At 41.6% G+C, this 18657-nt stretch overlaps 1 protein-coding gene across 3 annotated transcripts in view; it reads right to left on the bottom strand.

Moving 5' to 3' along the window:
* The window catches only part of SOBP (sine oculis binding protein homolog), a 300195-nt gene that overhangs the window by 62436 nt on the left and 219102 nt on the right, over positions 1-18657 (bottom strand). For all 3 annotated transcript variants that reach the window (XM_073627027.1, XM_073627029.1, XM_073627028.1), the window contains one exon: positions 8626-8721. In XM_073627027.1, the coding sequence (XP_073483128.1) occupies positions 8626-8721 (96 nt within the window). The remainder of the gene's footprint in view (positions 1-8625; positions 8722-18657) is intronic.

Genomic DNA, 18657 nt, shown 5'->3' with positions numbered 1-18657 from the left:
ACTGAGGGGACCAATTCTAGACTTTCTTTCCTCTACTTTCTCCTTTTTTATTTTCTGTATGATTTGATGATTTTTTGATGATGATGAAATTAATGGGCAGCGCCACCTGCAAAGCGCCTCTGCAGCAGTGCTTTGCGGGCACTTTCAACCCTTTTTTCTGCTGTTAGCGGGGGTTAAAAGCCCCCCGAAAAGGGGCTGCAAAAATGGCGGCAAAGCGCCGCTAAAAATAGCGGCGCTTTACCGTCGACACCATCCAATGCCCCAGTGTGAAAGCTTTACACCCTTGGTAAACTGTCGCTCTATTTGGTAGGGCCAGCCTGTCAGGTTTGGTTCTTTTGGTTTGTATGTACTTAACTACAACAATGTGGCCCTTGACCATATTTGAGGGTGCATCCATTTTTTGACATTTGCTTGATAATGTTTGCATTATGTTAAATCTTAGAAAAAAAATCTATTGAAACAAAAAAACAGGCTTTGTAGTCACTTTACCAAAGAAAAAATTCTGTTGCTAAATCTGGCCTGGGCATTTAGGCATTGAAAGGATAAATTACTGTTTTACGGAAGCGAAGAAATATACAAAATGATACAGTTTGCCAGTTGTTAATTGATCAGCTAAAATGCTCCATATTTTAAGATAATATGCCATTATTGTCTGGCAAGGGAGTCTTTTGATGCATTCGTTCAGAATACAATTTAAGAAAACATGTCAACTACAATCTAGCATTCTATCAGGTTATACAAATTACATAAAGCACACCTAAACCCTAAAACAGAAAATGTATTAAATCATAGCTTACCAGTTCTTAGATATGGTGGCTGCGTTCATTTTTATTCTTTATTACACCTGATGAGCTAGCCGGTGAGTCTGTTATTTTTCAACAACTTACTTTAAAGCAGAACTAAAGTTCCACTGTCACAAACTGTGAACAGACAGGCTCGTTATTGGAGAAGAGACATGCATTGTCTCTTCTGCAATAAAATACACCTAACCAGGGCAGGGACAAGATCATCTGGAGCCCAGGGCGAACATGCCAAATTGCGCCCCCCCCAAATATGTTTAAATATGTGTTAGCAAAAATCCCCCCCCACCACCATAAAATCGAGCACTAATCTGCATGCCTGTACTCCTAAGCCCCCTGCTGACATCCTCCCTCCTGGCCTAAATCTTTCCCCCCATCCAACCCCCCCAGCTCAAATCATCTTACCCTATATGCCCCCAGCACAAATCCCCCCAAAAAAACCTCCCCCCTCCTTGCACAAATCCTCTACTCTTCACATTTCCCCTCCAAGCACAAATACCCCCCACTCCAATTCCCCCCTCCTAACACAAATACCCCCAATCAACCCTACTAGCACAAGTTACCGCCCCTCCAAAAAATCTGATATTAGCATAAATCCTCTTCACCCATCTCCCCTTCAACACAACCCCCCCCCCCCCAAATCACTACTCCTAGCACACCTACCCAGCTTTTCCTAGAACAATTCTTACCCCCTGCCACCCCTCTAAAATTCCCCCTCTCAACACAAATTCCCTCCCCCCAATCTCCTTGTGGTGCCCCCACCACCTCACATTATACCACAGTGCCCAGGGCAGCTGCCCCTCCTGCCCACCCCTTGTCCCGGCCCTGCATCTAACTGTCACTTGCTATCCACTCCAGAATGTAAACTGAGCTGCACATGCACAGCTCAGATAACATTGCCGGCATGGTCCCTAGGATGATCGAATCCTGCCCATGCAGGAAGGTTTAGCTCTGCTATAATCGACCAAGCTGCCCAGCAAAAGTAACACTTAGAAGATTGAGACAAACCATTTACCATTCACAGGTGTGCTTACCATGGTCATTCCCCCTTTCAGCACACCTATGACTCTAATCACCCCCCCTTCCCATACCTATGGTTCCAATCACCCCCCCCTTCCCCCAACCAGCACAACCAGCACACCCACCTTTGTCTCCAATCCTCCCTTCCCCCCATCCAGAACACCCACATATGATGGCTCCAATCACCCTCCCATCCCCATCCAGCACACCCACCTATGCCTCCAATCACCCCCCTCCATCCAGCACACCCCCCTATGTCTCCAATCAAACCCCCCCATCCAGCACACCCACCTATGTCTCCAATCACCCCCCCCCATCCAGCACACCCACCTATGTCTCCAATCACCCCCCCATCCAGCACACCCACCTATGTCTCCAATCACCCCTCCCCATCCAGCACACCCACCTATGTCTCCAATCACCCCTCCCCATCCAGCACACCCACTTATGTCTCCAATCAGCCCCCCCATCCAGCACACCCACCTATGTCTCCAATCATCCCCCCATCCAGAACACCCATCTATGTCTCTAATTACCCCCCCCATCCAGCACACCAATCTATTTATTGAATCACCCCACTTCCATCCAGCACACCCCCCCTTCCCATACCTATGGTTCCAATCACCCCCCCCCCCTTCCCCCAACCAGCACAACCAGCACACCCACCTTTGTCTCCAATCCTCCCTTCCCCCCATCCAGCACACCCACATATGATGGCTCCAATCACCCTCCCATCCCCATCCAGCACACCCACCTATGCCTCCAATCACCCCCCTCCATCCAGCACACCCCCCTATGTCTCCAATCAACCCCCCCATCAAGCACACCCACCTATGTCTCCAATCACCCCCCCATCCAGCACACCCACCTATGTCTCCAATCATCCCCCCATCCAGAACACCCATCTATGTCTCTAATCACCCCCCCCCATCCAGCACACCCATCTATTTCTTGAATCTATTTCTTGAATCCAGCACACCCACCTATGTCTCCAATTACCCTCCCGATCCAGCACACCCACCTATGTCTCCAATCACCCCCCCATCCAGCACATATACCTATGTCTCCAATTACCCCCCCCATCCAGCACACCCACCTATGTCTCCAATCACCCCCCTATCCAGCACACTCACCTATGTCTCCAATCACTCCCTGTACAGCACACCCACCTATGTCTCCAATCACCCCCCCATCCAGCACACCCACCTATGTCTCCAATCACCACCCCTTTCCAGCACACCCACCTATGTCTCCAATCAGCCCCCATCCAGCACACCCACCTATGTCTCCAATCTCCCCCCCCATCCAGCACACCCACCTATGTCTCCAATCACCCCCCCATCCAGCACACCCACCTATGTCTCCAATCACCCCCCCATCCAGCACACCCACCTATGTCTCCAATCACCCCCCTATCCAGCACACTCACCTATGTCTCCAATCACTCCCTGTACAGCACACCCACCTATGTCTCCAATCAGCCCCCATCCAGCACACCCACCTATGTCTCCAATCTCCCCCCCCATCCAGCACACCCACCTATGTCTCCAATCACCCCCCCATCCAGCACACCCACCTATGTCTCCAATCACCCCCCCCATCCAGCACACCCACCTATGTCTCCAATCACCCCCCTATCCAGCACACTCACCTATGTCTCCAATCACTCCCTGTACAGCACACCCACCTATGTCTCCAATCACCCCCCCATCCAGCACACCCACCTATGTCTCCAATCACCACCCCTTTCCAGCACACCCACCTATGTCTCCAATCACTCCCTGTACAGCACACCCACCTATGTCTCCAATCACCCCCCCATCCAGCACACCCATCTATGTCTCCAATCACCCCCCCATCCAGCACACCCACCTATGTCTCCAATCACCCCCCTATCAAGCACACTCACCTATGTCTCCAATCACTCCCTGTACAGCACACCCACCTATGTCTCCAATCACCCCCCCCCATCCAGCACACCCACCTATGTCTCCAATCACCACCCCTTTCCAGCACACCCACCTATGTCTTCAATCAGCCCCCATCCAGCACACCCACCTATGTCTCCAATCTCCCCCCCATCCAGCACACCCACCTATGTCTCCAATTACCCCCCCATCCAGCACACCCACCTATGTCTCCAATCACCTCCCCATCCAGCACACCCACCTATGTCTCCAATCACCCCCCTATCCAGCACACTCACCTATGTCTCCAATCACTCCCTGTACAGCACACCCACCTATGTCTCCAATCACCCCCCCATCCAGCACACCCACCTATGTCTCCAATCACCACCCCTTTCCAGCACACCCACCTATGTCTCCAATCAGCCCCCATCCAACACACCCACCTATGTCTCCAATCACCACCCCTTTCCAGCACACCCACCTATGTCTCCAATCCCCCCCCCATCCAGCACACCCACCTATGTCTCCAATCACCCCCCCATCCAGCACACCCACCTATGTCTCCAATCACCCCCCCATCCAGCACACCCACCTATGTCTCCAATCACACCCCCCCATCCAGCACACCCACCTATGTCTCCAATCACCCCTCCATCCAGCACACCCACCTATGTCTCCAATCACCCCCCCATCCAGCACACCCACCTATGTCTCCAATCACCCCCCCATCCAGCACACCCACCTATGTCTCCAATCACCCCCCATCCAGCACACCCACCTATATCAACAATCCCCCCCCCCTTCCAGCAAACCCACTTATTTCTCCAATCATTGTCCCCCATCCAGCACACTCTACTAAAATGCCTGCGCTGCGCTGCCTGTTGATATGGCAATGGATGTGGGTGGCCGTGCTCATTCCTGGGACACAGCTCAGCAGTGAGCCCTCAGTTGGGGCGGAATGCCTAGCAAAAATGCGAGATAGTTGGCCAATAGGGAATCAGTGTCCAATTTTACCGCCTCCGCCTGCCTGGCGCCCTAAGGCGGCTGCCTAACCCGCCTTATGCTGGTGCCGGCCCTGTGCACCAGTTAAAATATGTTAGCTGGAGTTAAGCCTAAAGTGAAATGAAGCCCTCCTATCCTTTACAGTATTGAAACCTGCCATTTTAGCCTTTGTGTGATCTGCAGTTGCAATGGTGCTACACATATGACCAATTAGGACACTAGCTTTTGATGGCTTGACAGTTCGGTTAAGAGCACAAGCAACTGTGGCAGTTATCATCTACGGCATGCTTTGGATGTAACTGTTTTAGGATTTGGTTAAATTGATGGGTTTAGTTCTTCTTTATATTTGTGATTCACTCATGTAAAGTCCATCTAAATCGAAATAGCCCATCTAACAAAGTTGAAAATGTTGCTGTGCAAGGGCGGATACACTGTTCCTCCATAGATGCAGTGGAGGTGTGCGGGTGGCCACCACATGACAGGAGTTGTACTACTGGCTGGATTACCAGGTGAAAATAAAAGGAAATAAAGTCTAAGAAGGAAAACCAAATTCAGCCACCTAAGGACTAGTAAACTGAAATACATTACTTTTTTGGTTTTGAGTTTAGATATGCTTTAAACAACTGCTGTTCAAATGAGTTTGAATGGCATTAAGGTGAAAACATATCATATCTAAAGTTTGTATTTTGTTATTACAATAAAACTCATTAATTTAGAACAAAAAATATAAGAATACAACTTTATGCATTTCAATAAAACTGCATTGTTATATTTTGCTACATTTTATTTTACAATATTTCACCCAACTGGTCTTAATTTTACAAAATGCCTCAATGTTGTAGAGAAAAACACACGTTCTACCTGCTCTAAACACCTGCACCGACAAGTCTATTCCACCAGGTTTCCCTGTTGCTAGGCAACACCTCTCATAGGCTAACTTGCAGAAGGCTCCTCTGATTGGCCCATCTGCTGCTCCAAGCTTTAAAAAAGTGTCTCCATCCTACTTCCATGCTTAGTATAGAGTTAAAGATATCTTCTGTGTTGTTTTGGTTCTGACCCAGATTCCTGACTTGGACTTCCATAATTTATCCACTTGTGTGCCAACCTTAACTTATTCAATTACTCTCTGCCTCCTGACATAGATTATAAACACGTGTGTGTATGACCCAGCCCACTTTCGACCATACTCAATGTGTACTGACTTGGTGCCACTTACTTACGGCTTTGGTCTACACAGCTACTTGTTTGCCTCTCTGTGGCGTTTGCTCACCTATCCCTGGCTTTCACCTGCATCCACTCCTTCACACTGTCTGCTGTCCCTGCTGTCTGCATTATCCAGCATCTGTTCCTCCTTCTGCTTCACCACCTCTTCTCCTGTCATCACCTTTGCCTTGTGTAAGATAAACTTTTCAAAAACCTAAGAAATTCAGACTGAAAAAATGCATGTTACCTTCAGTGGAAAATGCATGTCAAATATTCAGTAGAGCCAAATATATAGGCAGCTGAAGTTATAGATAAAATCGTAACTTTCCCTGTAAAAGTCAAGCTTGCCCCAAACCCCTACTGGTCAATAAGACCACTCATCACATGAAAAGACCAATAGGGAGATTCAGGTGGCAGACTGAGCAAAATGAGTTCAAATTAGGATTTGCACATAACTTTGGCTGCTTATCTCTTGGTCTGTTGTTCACTTTGATATGCAACTTTCACTAAAGGCACTCCAGGCTTTTCCCAATGAAAAGTTTATAAAGTGTGTTGTAAGTCATTTACACTACTGACCAATGCATTTTGTTACTAAATAAAGCAAGTTTTAATGCACTACCTTTTTGAATTCCCTTACTGTTCCAACACAATAGCTTTTTTAAAATTTTTTATAAATGATCCATGTCAGGTTTTTAAAGCTCATTTGGCTGTACTTCTCCGGTGGATCACAGGAGTGTAGTTCGTTTTTTAGCAGACAGCGGGCTGAAGTTGGCACAGAGCCAGTCCAGGCTTGGGAAGGATTGCAACCATATGGTCAGGACCTGCCCACATGCCTGGACTGTCACCTGGCTCAGGTTCTCAGCAAGCCACTGAGAGCCTGAACTGGCAGCCACTCCTGCCCCCTTCACAGCCCGGTGCTCCAGTGAGCACGGTGGGGCAGGGAGCTGTGAGAACCGAGTGTTCGGAGGTGTTTGGTTGATCGGTTCTCTGCCTTAGAGCCGGCGGGAACAGATGCAGCATCCAGCAACGTAAGTATGATTCACAAAAGAGAGCAGATCTCATATACCTCTTTTAATGGTTCTTCTATCCAAAAATAACTAAGAACTATCCCTGCATTTGTGTTTATAGGCCAGACATATACTTTGTCTTTTCTTGTATAAATGCATGTTTAAAGCAAGTCTGCATTTTCTTTTTTGCTGCAAAATGATAACTTCTATATTATGCCAAAAAAGAAAAGGAATCCTTTCTTTTTTATGTCACCTTTCAGTTCACACATTGAAATTGACTTCTAAACATTAAGGGCTGGTTCACACTGGTGCAATGTCAGAGATCGGATGTGATTTGCATCGCACTGCAGTGGAAATTCCATGCTATCTCTGTCCGATGGGATTTCAGCCATAAAGATTGTATGGCTGAATTCACATCAAACTCGCACAGGGCCTTTTTTTTTGTCCGCAGCAGAATCGGATCGCATGGGTGTTCACGCATAGAGCAGTGTGAACTGCCTCCGGGAAACATGCGATGCGGGAACCCGCAGTGGATTTGCAGGGTTCCTGCACTGCAGCAGTGTGAACCAGCCCTAATTCAGAATTTGGAGAAAAAAAGTAAACATAGAAGTAAGTGTTTTTCCCTTTGAAATGTGTATGTTCACTTTGTAAGTAAATAAGGTGAAGCTATTTCAATGGAATGACAGAAAGAAAAAAATGGATTTTTGCTAGTATGTGTTTGGTTGATTGAAGTCAACACAACTTCACCTTATGTACTAAGATCAATGAACGTTCACTTTATTAAGTGAACATTATCTATTTCTTTCATGATTCGACATATCTTATGTACCCATGTACCCAATCCAATCATTTATTTTAAGACAAGGATAAATATTGCTGAGATCCAATTTAGCTATAAAGCACATGGATATTATACAAGATAGAAAGTATAACATAGAATATATCAATGGTTTATATATATATATATATATATATATATATATATATATATATATATATATATATATTATACTAATTTAAAGAGCAACTCCATCTAAAACATTTTTTTCCACTTTCTGTAGAATGGGGCAGCGCCCAAACTGCCCCACCTCCCTATATAATTGAATTATTGTTTTAAAAAAGTAAAATTATTTTAATTGTATTTTTTTTATAAGACTTTTATTCTTTTATCCAGTTTTAGTCTGGTACTGCTTTTTGTATTTCTATAGTTTGAGCTAATGTTGGGTGCCCATCGAGGGATGTTGGAGCTGCTTCGCTAGAACTATTAAGCTTGTTTGAAGTTTTCCTTCATCTGACCACACATGGAAGTTTAAAAATTCCCAGCACTTCTTTGAGTATGTTGTTCTGGAGTCCAATTCCCTATATGGCTGAGATAGGCCAAGTTTCCTTTTCTCTTTATTAAAAAACCTCTGGGTTACTTTTGTGACCTGCACACCATAGCAGAGTCTCCATATTAACACCTAGAAAACAATGTGCTGTGAGTGGAAAGAGATGTCTGTGACTAGCTCCTGGACATTTGTAAAGTCCTGGCATGGGAGCGAGCCCATTGCTACTGATCCTGAAAATGAGGAATGCATTTAGGTGGAGTTGCTCTTTAATCTATACCTTTACTTTAAGAAAATACAAGCATTTACACTGTGCTAAAGTAACAATCTCGACTTGTTTAAAAATTATTATTCTTACAAGTAGTTCGCAGTTATTCTTGAAGGCAAGTCTTGGAGTTTCCTTAGCATAGTGTTGCTGGGGAAAATTTTCACCATGTCCATCTTCATCTCTAGCCTGAAGGGAAATATAAGGGCCTATTTAGGGACTTGTAACAATAATACCTACATTCATAACAAACTAAAATCAAAACAGAAAACAAAACAGTAAATGAAAAATATGGTATGTCATACAGCTATAGGAAGACCACTCATACTTTGGTTAGACTGGACATGTCATCATCTTTTAAACATCAGAAAATAATTTATCGAGCATGCTGTGGGCTTACTGGAAAACATGGAGCAGTGTGTACAAGGCTTGTGGGGACCTTAAAGCTATTCAGTAAATTTTCCAAAACAATGACAAATACATCCTGATAAGTTAGTTCTTCATGTGTCACCTTTTTTAATAATTAGTCCCATGGGGAAAAACAGAACAGCACATTTACATATTTTTTTTAAATTCTGCTCCTAAAAGCTTAATTTTGAAAAGAGGTATTCCAAATAAGGCAAATGTCAGCAAGGAGTTAACCTCATGCTAATGAGCATTTAAAATCCTATATGTAGATTAAACTTTAAGGTATGTGCATATGGGTATTATGTGTCCACCTTTAAAATTGAAAAAAAAAATAGAAAACAAAATACAAACCATCATTTTAATTTTGCTTCCAATACCACATTGGTATATAAGAAAATGTACTGTAGTACAGTAAAAAAAAAAAAAAAATATAAAAAAACACATTAAACATATTAATAATTCATCATTATAAATTAGTGGTAACGCAAGTAGACATCTTGACATATCTACATTTTTTTTTGTCTACCATGCCCATTAATTAAATATAAACTAAGGGAATAAGCTCAGGGCTGTAAGAAACCTTTTTTTGTCATCAAACCAGGCTAGACATGACAAGAAATTGTAAAATATATAACCAGTGACATTTGATAAATATACAGTGTATATATATATATAGATATATATATATATATCTATATATATATATATATACACACACTGGACTTTAATACAAAACAATCACTTTAATATGTTTTAAGCCTAACCATATTAAAGAGATATTAAACCCAATGCAAACATTTATTATATTGCAATTTACCAATTCTTAGATGTGATGACTGCATTCGTTTTCCTTTTTAGGCTTTCTTTCTTTTGTTTTCATCTGGTGATCCAGCCAGCGAGTTTTTCAAAAGCACAAGCCATCTAGCACAATGTATCACTTTACATGGAGGCAAACCATTTACCACAGGCAGGGTCGATTAGAATGATCAGCTTTTATTTGTTCATGTAATACCTTCATTCCCAAGAGTTCCCAAGAGTTCCCAATTCCCAACTGTTGCTGTAACTGATACATGCGGCCAGACTTCCCGACAGAAAAAGTCTGATGGGAGCTTTCGGCCAGACATTCCGACCGTGTGTATGCCCCATCTGACTTTTTCTGTCAGCATTTCTGAGGGACTCAGATATAGAACATGTTCTAAATCTCTCCGTCGGAAATGCCGACGGAGTTTGGCCCGTTGGCAAGTCCGGCTGTGTGTACGTGGCATTACTGGCCAGATCACCAGGTGAGAACAGAGGGGAAAAAGCCAAAGAAAAGAAAACTGATGAAGAATCTTCTAATGATTGGTAAACCTGCAATATAATACATTTTTTGTTTTGGGTTTAACACTGCTTTAATTAATCACATGGGTGCAATAATTGTAGTTAAAGGATAACTACAGGTTTAAAACACATTTGCTATATCTGAGGATACCAATTTTGCAAATATATGTGTATGTTTATTAAAGTGCAATCTGGCCTGCCTTTACACATCATGGTTGTTTGCCATGTATAAAGCTCTCAGAGGAGAACCTGTTTATTAGCAATTTCATTTCTCTTTCCTGATGGAAAAGAGAAGTGAATGAAGTACACAGTGAATGGCTGCGATGTGTAATAGAAGTGGGATTTGAGCTCATGATCTCGCAAGATCAGGGGCTCAAAGGCTCCTCAATGAAAATTCAAATGTAAAAATTGACAAAATAAGTGTTAAAAAAAAAAATGTATGTTAATAAATGACATGCAATAATAATAAATGACAGGCAATAGATTCTTTAGTAATTCACCTTCAATGCTTTTGTTTACATTCATTATCATCTACTCTAGGCAAATGTGTTGGTGATCTTTCTATATACTGGAGACTACCCTTGGAAAATTAGTAGCTAATGCAGGAAAATCCAGACAGGCATTGTATCTGGATTCTATGACAGCTTACATCAAAATTTCACCTAAGAACCTACAACACCTCTTAAATAATTGTAGATCTTCAGAGTAGGGAATGTGTCCCACTGGGGGGATTTCCCTCACTTAATTTCCAGAGACACAGCAGGAAACAAGAGGAAATCTCTCTAAAGCAAGGACATCCTTTTTTTGGAAAGTTTGTCTCTTTTTTTAAGTTTTGGATAAAGTAGTAAAAGATTTACACCCTTTGCCAAGTTTTTAATACTTTCTGTGTTCCCATTGAGGATATTCACCCTCTATTTATACTGGTGATCATTGTTAGCACAACAGAAAGTGACGAGTGAGCTGTCCCCAGAACAAGAGGTGAGGTTATATTTTCCAAAAGATACCTTCATTACAGGGACACCTATCTAAGAGGGGAATGTCACACACTTTCGGAGATTTCTTCTAACATCCTGTTGTGTTGCTGGGACAGGAGTGAAGGGAAATTTCCCCAATGGTACCCAGAGGGCAAAAAATAACCTTACAGGAGTTTTACCCCTTCCCTAAACTTTAAAGCGGAACTACACCCAAAAGAGGAAGTTTTGCTTGTTTACATCCTCCCCCTCCACTGCCACATTTGGCATTTTTGGGGGGAGGGGGTAGCCGGTACAATGTTTTGACAGGCACCCGCTCCCACTTCTGGTCAGATAGCAATGGCGATATTTGCAGAAGTTTGGCCACCTCTCCTTCCCCCCTGCAGCCTTCTGGGCCATCATGTCCCAGAAGACTACGTGACCATTGACATGTCCCAGAAGACTGCGTGACCATTCAAAAAGATCAGGGCACCTTGCGTATGCGCAGTTCCCTTACGTAGGATACTGGTGCCTGCACCCAAAGCCGAATAAACAGACATTTAAGACATTAAAAATGCACATGTGATATTATTGCATGTTTTTTTGTCATACATGTTAGTTAGCACCTTCAGTGCTATTGCAGCTTAATACATCAGAGCCAGCGTCTTAAATAGTGTTTTTACAAATTATATTGATAATGTGAAGCACTAAAAACAACTTCCATAAAAATAGTGGAAGCCTTGGTATTCAATATTCACCATCATTTAATGTATTAGTCCACAGTATGTCACAGATAGGTAAGTGTCTTATGTCTGTCACACACCATACAGGCTTTCCCATGTTGATGTAGTGTACTGTAGTGAATTTGTGTATGGTGCCACTGTACACAGACTAGAAATCTCACCGACATAACCTTTTTTTTAATTTAAGAATGTTTTCCTTTATTCACAAAGGAAAAGCCTACATTTGGGGACTGCGCCGGATTCTTTGAAAAGTGATGCACAGAGCACTTATATCATCCACTGAAAAAAACACTACAAGTAATGGCTGATGTAGAAAAAGAATTAGGGCTGCTGAGATGTGCTGAAAAACATATAATGGTAGGAGGTATCAAACTGTCAACAACATTAAAGCTTCATTAAAAATTCACAAAAAAAAATCTTTGATGATTATATGTGACTCGGCACAACCTACTTTTATATATATTATTAATTAGGAAAGCTTCAATTTAAACTGTAGCATTAACTGGGTCAATTAAGCTTGCTGTTTGACAGGGAGTTTTTAACATTTTCAACCTGCTTTGCTTCCCCTTGCAGAATGATGACATAGAATGTACAGGTGAGTGAAGACGTGTTAGCAACATACTCATTAAAATGTTCATTGCAGTGACATTTGCACTCTGCTCTCCTCTGATTTAAAATAACTGCTCTGCCCCCTTGCTCTCTCTCTCTCTCTCTCTCTCTTTTTTCCGCCGGTTAAAAAAAAAAAAAATCACAGTTGAGCTGTCTACAGCCCATATGGTTTGCATATTATTAAGTATATTCCAACTGCACTGGATTAAAATTATGGCTTTTTGGAACCTGGCCAATTCATTTAGGAAAAATACCCAAGAGCCAAAGAAAAATAATGAATTGAAAGGATACAATTTATAAGTGGGTGGGTGGTAAAATCATTCAAGAAGCAGCAGGTAGGGTGAGTGTGCTGTTCATCAGGACATGTTTACTATGCCTGGCTCAAACTGTTGGCATCACACATTAGTCATTCAGAAATGAAGCAGGAGTATCCCCAGGAGCGCAAGGACCCCTGTGACAATCTGAAGTATGGTGTTTCATAATGATCCTTCGTCCAGTAATCACAAAGCCCATACCGTGACTCGAACAATCATGTGTAAATTCAGGGTATTGCAGCAGGGTCACACACAATCATGTACGGAACTGTCACTCAATGGCACTGATTTACTAAAAAGAGTAGAAGTTCACCAAGGCCAATGTACTGGCTTTAAATGCCCCATCATGTGCAGAGGGACTAAAACCCCTGCACATGATTGGATAAATACTGTTTGTATCTTAAAAAAAACATACTAAAATAAAATTAAAAGAATTGTTTCTGTCTTGCTTTCAACATACACATGAATGAAACACGCATATTACAGAATAAATTAAAGTGTTTTTTGGTTTGGTAGATTAGCTAGATGTTACGTTTAAAAAAAATATGTATACATTAATTTTTTTAACTGCAAATTCCTGCCATCATAGACTCAATTCAGAAGTGAATACACCAGGAAAATGATACTTATGATCCAATGAAATTTGCAAATAACATTTAAATGGCTAAAAGATTGTACAAATCTTCTAATATCACATTCATTTCACCAGTTTCTGGACTGTTTGGGATTTTCTTGTAGTTCTATAGCACCAGCTAAATCAGGATTTGTTCTCTGATCTACTGAGAATCACTAAAGTGATAGCTCATCTCTAGGGTGACTGAAGGTTTCATTTGCAGGAAGAACAAATAAAATTCCTTCAGTCTATTGGTAGATGTAGGCTGGCAATATACTTGAAATGGTGTTTGGAAGGTGTGACTGCAATACATATGGATGGCGACGTGTCCCATATATTATGGGATCAACCATCTAAAATGCTCCGTCCTTTATTGATTCAATATGGGATACAGCTTGTTCCCTTTGTTTTTGCATGGTAATGCAGCCTATTAACCTCTGCCAGCCAACATGTAAATATCAACAATGTGTAGTTAAAGACATTATATGTTGGCCCTGTGAATGAATCATTCATGCACTCTTATTCCCCGTTCACAGGATCGTACTTTCCGACAACAAAACCGTGGATTTTTGTTCGAAGGTTGTTGGCTCCAACTTGTCTTGCATACACACGGTCACACAAATGTTGGCCAACAATTACGAGCGTAGTGACGTACAAGACGTACATGATGTCTCCATTACGAACGCTAGTTTTACAAGACCGAATGCTTCCGGCTCATACTTGATTCCGAGCATGCGTGGACTTTTGTGCGAAAAAAATTTGAGAACCTGCTAGCCAACATTTGTTGGGGGAAAGTCCGACAACAAATGTCCGATGGAGCATGCACACAGTCGGACTTACTGCCAACAAGTTCACATCCAACATTTGTTTTTGGAAAATTGGATCGTGTGTACGGGGCATTAGTCAAATCTTTGACAAACACTCTATGATTGGCTGGTGGTTGTCATGGCAGCCATAGGCGGGGATGGACAGAGCCTGCAACCACAGAAGGTGTTTGCTGGTTCTATAACATAGCTATCTATCTGTTTCTAGTATCCCCAGGAACTCTGCAAAAAATTGAAAGCAATGTGTAGACACCTGGAGATTCCTAGAAATAGGAGGTAGTCAGAGCTCAATGCCAAGTCAATGGGACCCAGAGATGATAAAAAGAAGACAACATTTATTCTTTTTTTAATACATTTTGTCTCCCATTTACCATCTCTGGGTCCCATTGACTTGGCATTTATTTTCCTACATTAACCCATTGAGCGCTAACTACCTCCTATTTCTCTGTATGTTACATTTCCAGATGTCTTTTGTCAGCTGCACTGGGTTTAGCCGATTATCTATCAATTGATTTACCCTCATGTTATGATCCACGGTTTAGCACTTGGGGGTTTTCTCTTTTTGTTCCTACCTGGAGATTCCTGCTACTTGCAGTTAGTCAGTTTTCTACTTTCACCAAAGAAGTGGAAAACCTTAGACTGTGGCTATGTAACAAAAGATTTTAAGGATGGCCAATGAAAACAAGCAGAATTGTTAAACAGTGTTAGTTCTGGAGCTGCTTAGGAGTGTTAGGAAAACAAATGATCTTTAAGGTTCTGACACCTCTTATAGTAGCATTAGAAGAGTGGCAAGTATAGAGGTTTTCTGATTTCTCAGACTGGAAAACGTAGTTACCCCACAAAACTGTGTGGTAACCGCATTTAGTTTAGTTTGATTTCCAACAACTATATACATAGTCCTATGTATACAGTAATTGCTGCTTAAACAGTAAAAATTCAAGATTAGGTCTTCCCATAGACCCAGTATAGTGAGGATGGAATCAATTGCATGGCAGCTCCAACACTGCCCTACTGGCAACAGCTGACAGCCAGAAAGGACCAGGTGCAGCACCAAATTGTAGGACCAAGACGTAAACAAATAAAGGCCAGACGTTAAGTTAGCAGAAAAGGGAATTTGGAGAACCAGAAATCCAGGGCAGGTAAAATGCAATAAAGTAGTAATCAGTAATCAGAATTTTTTAAATCTCAAAACCAAGAACAAAAGATGAGAATTGGACTTCCAAGGAAAAGCTAAGTCATGCCCAAAAGCAGAAGAGAAGTAAATAAACAAAGTCACAAAGTCATGGCTGCAGAGCCAGGGCAATGACGTCACACATAGGCTTACTATGGGGCATTCGTTGTTGGCTGTCCCTCCTCTATACTGAAGCTGGTGCTGGGACCCAATCATGCCACCAGACCAGAGTGACTTCAAAATAGGTAAATATAGACATCTTTTCTTTTACAAGGTAGATAGATTAGACTTAGAATAGGGGTGGGAGTAGATTTAAGTTTAGTTTTTGACTTGCCTTCCACTTTGTGTTCCAATAAACACCACTCTTCATCCACTGCCCTTCTATAGAGCCCCTCCCCAGTGTCCTGCCAAGTTGTATGTTGTCAACCACCAGCTCTTTGGACTGAGAGATTACATTTTTAGGTCCACAGAAGAGGACAAAATGCTGTGGTGATCCTGGCTGCAAAAACGAACCCCTTTGGGTAAATCGAATCAATTTGTTTGGCAGAACCAGGTGATCTTGCCGAACAAATAGTAATAAAAAGAAATACAACTAACACTAAATAAACAAAAGGTAACTATCCTAAATACACCAAAGCAACAAAGAAAAAATAAATTCACCTAAGCAGATCAACAGCTGAAATTGAGACCTACAACTTTGGAAAACTTTAGCAACTGCAAAAATCAGTGCTTTGCAACAAAATCAATTTGGTCAAAATCAGTCTGCTTCTCCCTACTGTTTAGTATGAGGAACATAAGGAAACCCACCTATGGTTACAGGTGCTGTGGACCTAATATTTCTCAAAAAGAAAATCCTGATGATAAACTGCTAAATTAATTATGCTACAGCAGAACTAAATTAATTGCTACAGAAGAGAATGTTCATGTCCCGTTCCCTTCCAAGCTTTACTGTGCTGGGTAGCAGAACTGTGTAAATCTCAGGACTGGGTGGACAGAAATACAAATCCTTTGGCATGTAAAGCAGCTCTCATATACTGTATGTGTTGCATCTGTATATGAGCTGATCTAGATCACTGTTTTGGTTTAGACCTATTGTATAATACATAATTGGATATCGTTGTAATAATTTGAGAACAGAAACATTCCAATAAATACATGGTATATATTAAATGAATTTTAGTAAAACTGAAATCCACATGCAGGCATTTTCAGAATGAAATCAATGAAATAAAATTTCTCCATGTCAAAGGATATTTTCTTTGAAAACACAATATTATTGTCTATGCTGAAGGACTTTCTGCGGGATAAAATGATAATTGTGGTCTGTTTTGTTCAAATGATACAGCATATGATTGACGGAGGTCAGTAAAGCCTGAAATAACAAATGTGAATAAACAGCTTATCTGCATGTGCATATATTGCTATGTATAATTGCTAATGTCTTTGTTGAATACATAGTCATCACAGCCAGAAGTGTACCTTTACTGAAAATATAATCTAGTCTTATTTTTTTCAGCAGAAGAAATGTTCACACTTGCATTTGCCATTATCTGTAGGTCATTTGCTGCTTTTTGTGATAGTGAATATATCCCATGGCATGATTGTGTTTGGGGTTCTTTTAACCACTTCAGCCCTGGACCATTTGGCTGGCAAAAGACCAGAGCATTTTTTGCGATTTGGCACTGCGTAGCTTTAACTGACAATTGCGCGGTCGTGTGACGTGGCTTCCAAACAAAATTGACGTCCTTTTTTCCCCACAAATAGAGCTTTCTTTTGGTGGTATTTGATCACCTCTGCAGTTTTTATTTTTTGCGCTATAAACCTAAAAATAATTTTTTTTTGCGATATAAACGAAAAAAATAGCGTCAATTTTGAAAAAAACGCATTATTTTTTACTTCTTGCTATAATATCCCCAAAAGATATATAATTTTTTTTCCCTCAGTTTAGGCCGATACGTATTCTTCTACATATTTTTGGTAAAAAAAAATCGCAATAAGCGTTTATTGATTGGTCTGCGCAAAAGTTATAGCGTCTACAAAATAGGGGATAGTTTTATGGCATTTTTATTAATTTTTTTTTTACTAGTAATAACAGCGATCAGCAATTTTTATCGTGACTGCAACATTATGCATTATGGCAGATAAATCGGACACTTTTGGCGCTATTTTGGGAGCATTCACATTTATACAGCGATCAGCGCAATTTAAAAATGCATTAATTACTGTGTAAATGTGACTGGCAGTGAAGGGGTTAACCACTGGGGGGCGCTGTAGGGTTAAGTGTGTCCTAGGGAGTGATTCTAACTGTGGGGAGGATGGGATATGTGTGACATGACACTGATCGCCGCTCCCGATTACAGGGAGCTGTGATCAGTGTCCTTGTCACTAGGCAGAACGGGGCAATGCTTGTTTACATCAGCATTTCCCTGTTCTTCCTCTTCGTGAGACGATCGCGGGTATCCCCGCGGACATCGAGTCCGCGGGACCCGCAATCACACTCACGGAGCTCCCGCAAGCCGCTTCTTTAAGGGGCAACGTACAGGTATGTTAATATGCCTGTACGTGCCCTTCTGCCGACGTATATCGGCGCAAGCCAGTTGGCAAGCGGTTAAATTCACATTATTTCCCCATTATTTTGTCTTTAAAATTAATTTTGCATCATATGCAAAAAACAATAAGCAAGGTATCCCTTCAGTTTATTTGAAGTGTAATAAGCTGCACAAAGCACAGCAGAAATATGATAATAAGAATAGTCTAAAGCATACATGGGTCGAATTTCAAAAGAATTTTCCTTTGAAAATCTTATCTAAGAATTTTCCTTTAAATTTCACACCATTAGTGGGCTGCAGCAAGAGCAGATTTTCGTGCGGCCATCGAATTTGCGCATTTGGGCATGTTGGAAATTTTTTTTGAAAAACTAACGATTTTCTAATCATTGATGGGAGAATCGTGCGAGAAAAAAAAAGAAATGTGCATGTGCAATAAAAGAAAATTCCTGGAAAGAAAAGAAGATTCCTGGCCACGAAAACTATTTTCTGTAACAACATGAGGTGAAATTGAAGGCTTGGTTGGCCGAATTTTGAAATCAGTGGTGGCACCATCGGATCACAAAACACACAAAATTTCTGATTTTCAAAAAAAAATTCTTTCGAAATTCGACCATATATGGCCAG

Source organism: Aquarana catesbeiana, linkage group LG04 (assembly GCF_042186555.1).
Source record: "Aquarana catesbeiana isolate 2022-GZ linkage group LG04, ASM4218655v1, whole genome shotgun sequence".
In the NCBI taxonomy this organism is placed as follows: domain Eukaryota; kingdom Metazoa; phylum Chordata; class Amphibia; order Anura; family Ranidae; genus Aquarana; species Aquarana catesbeiana.
This window is presented reverse-complemented; position numbering and strand designations above follow the sequence as displayed.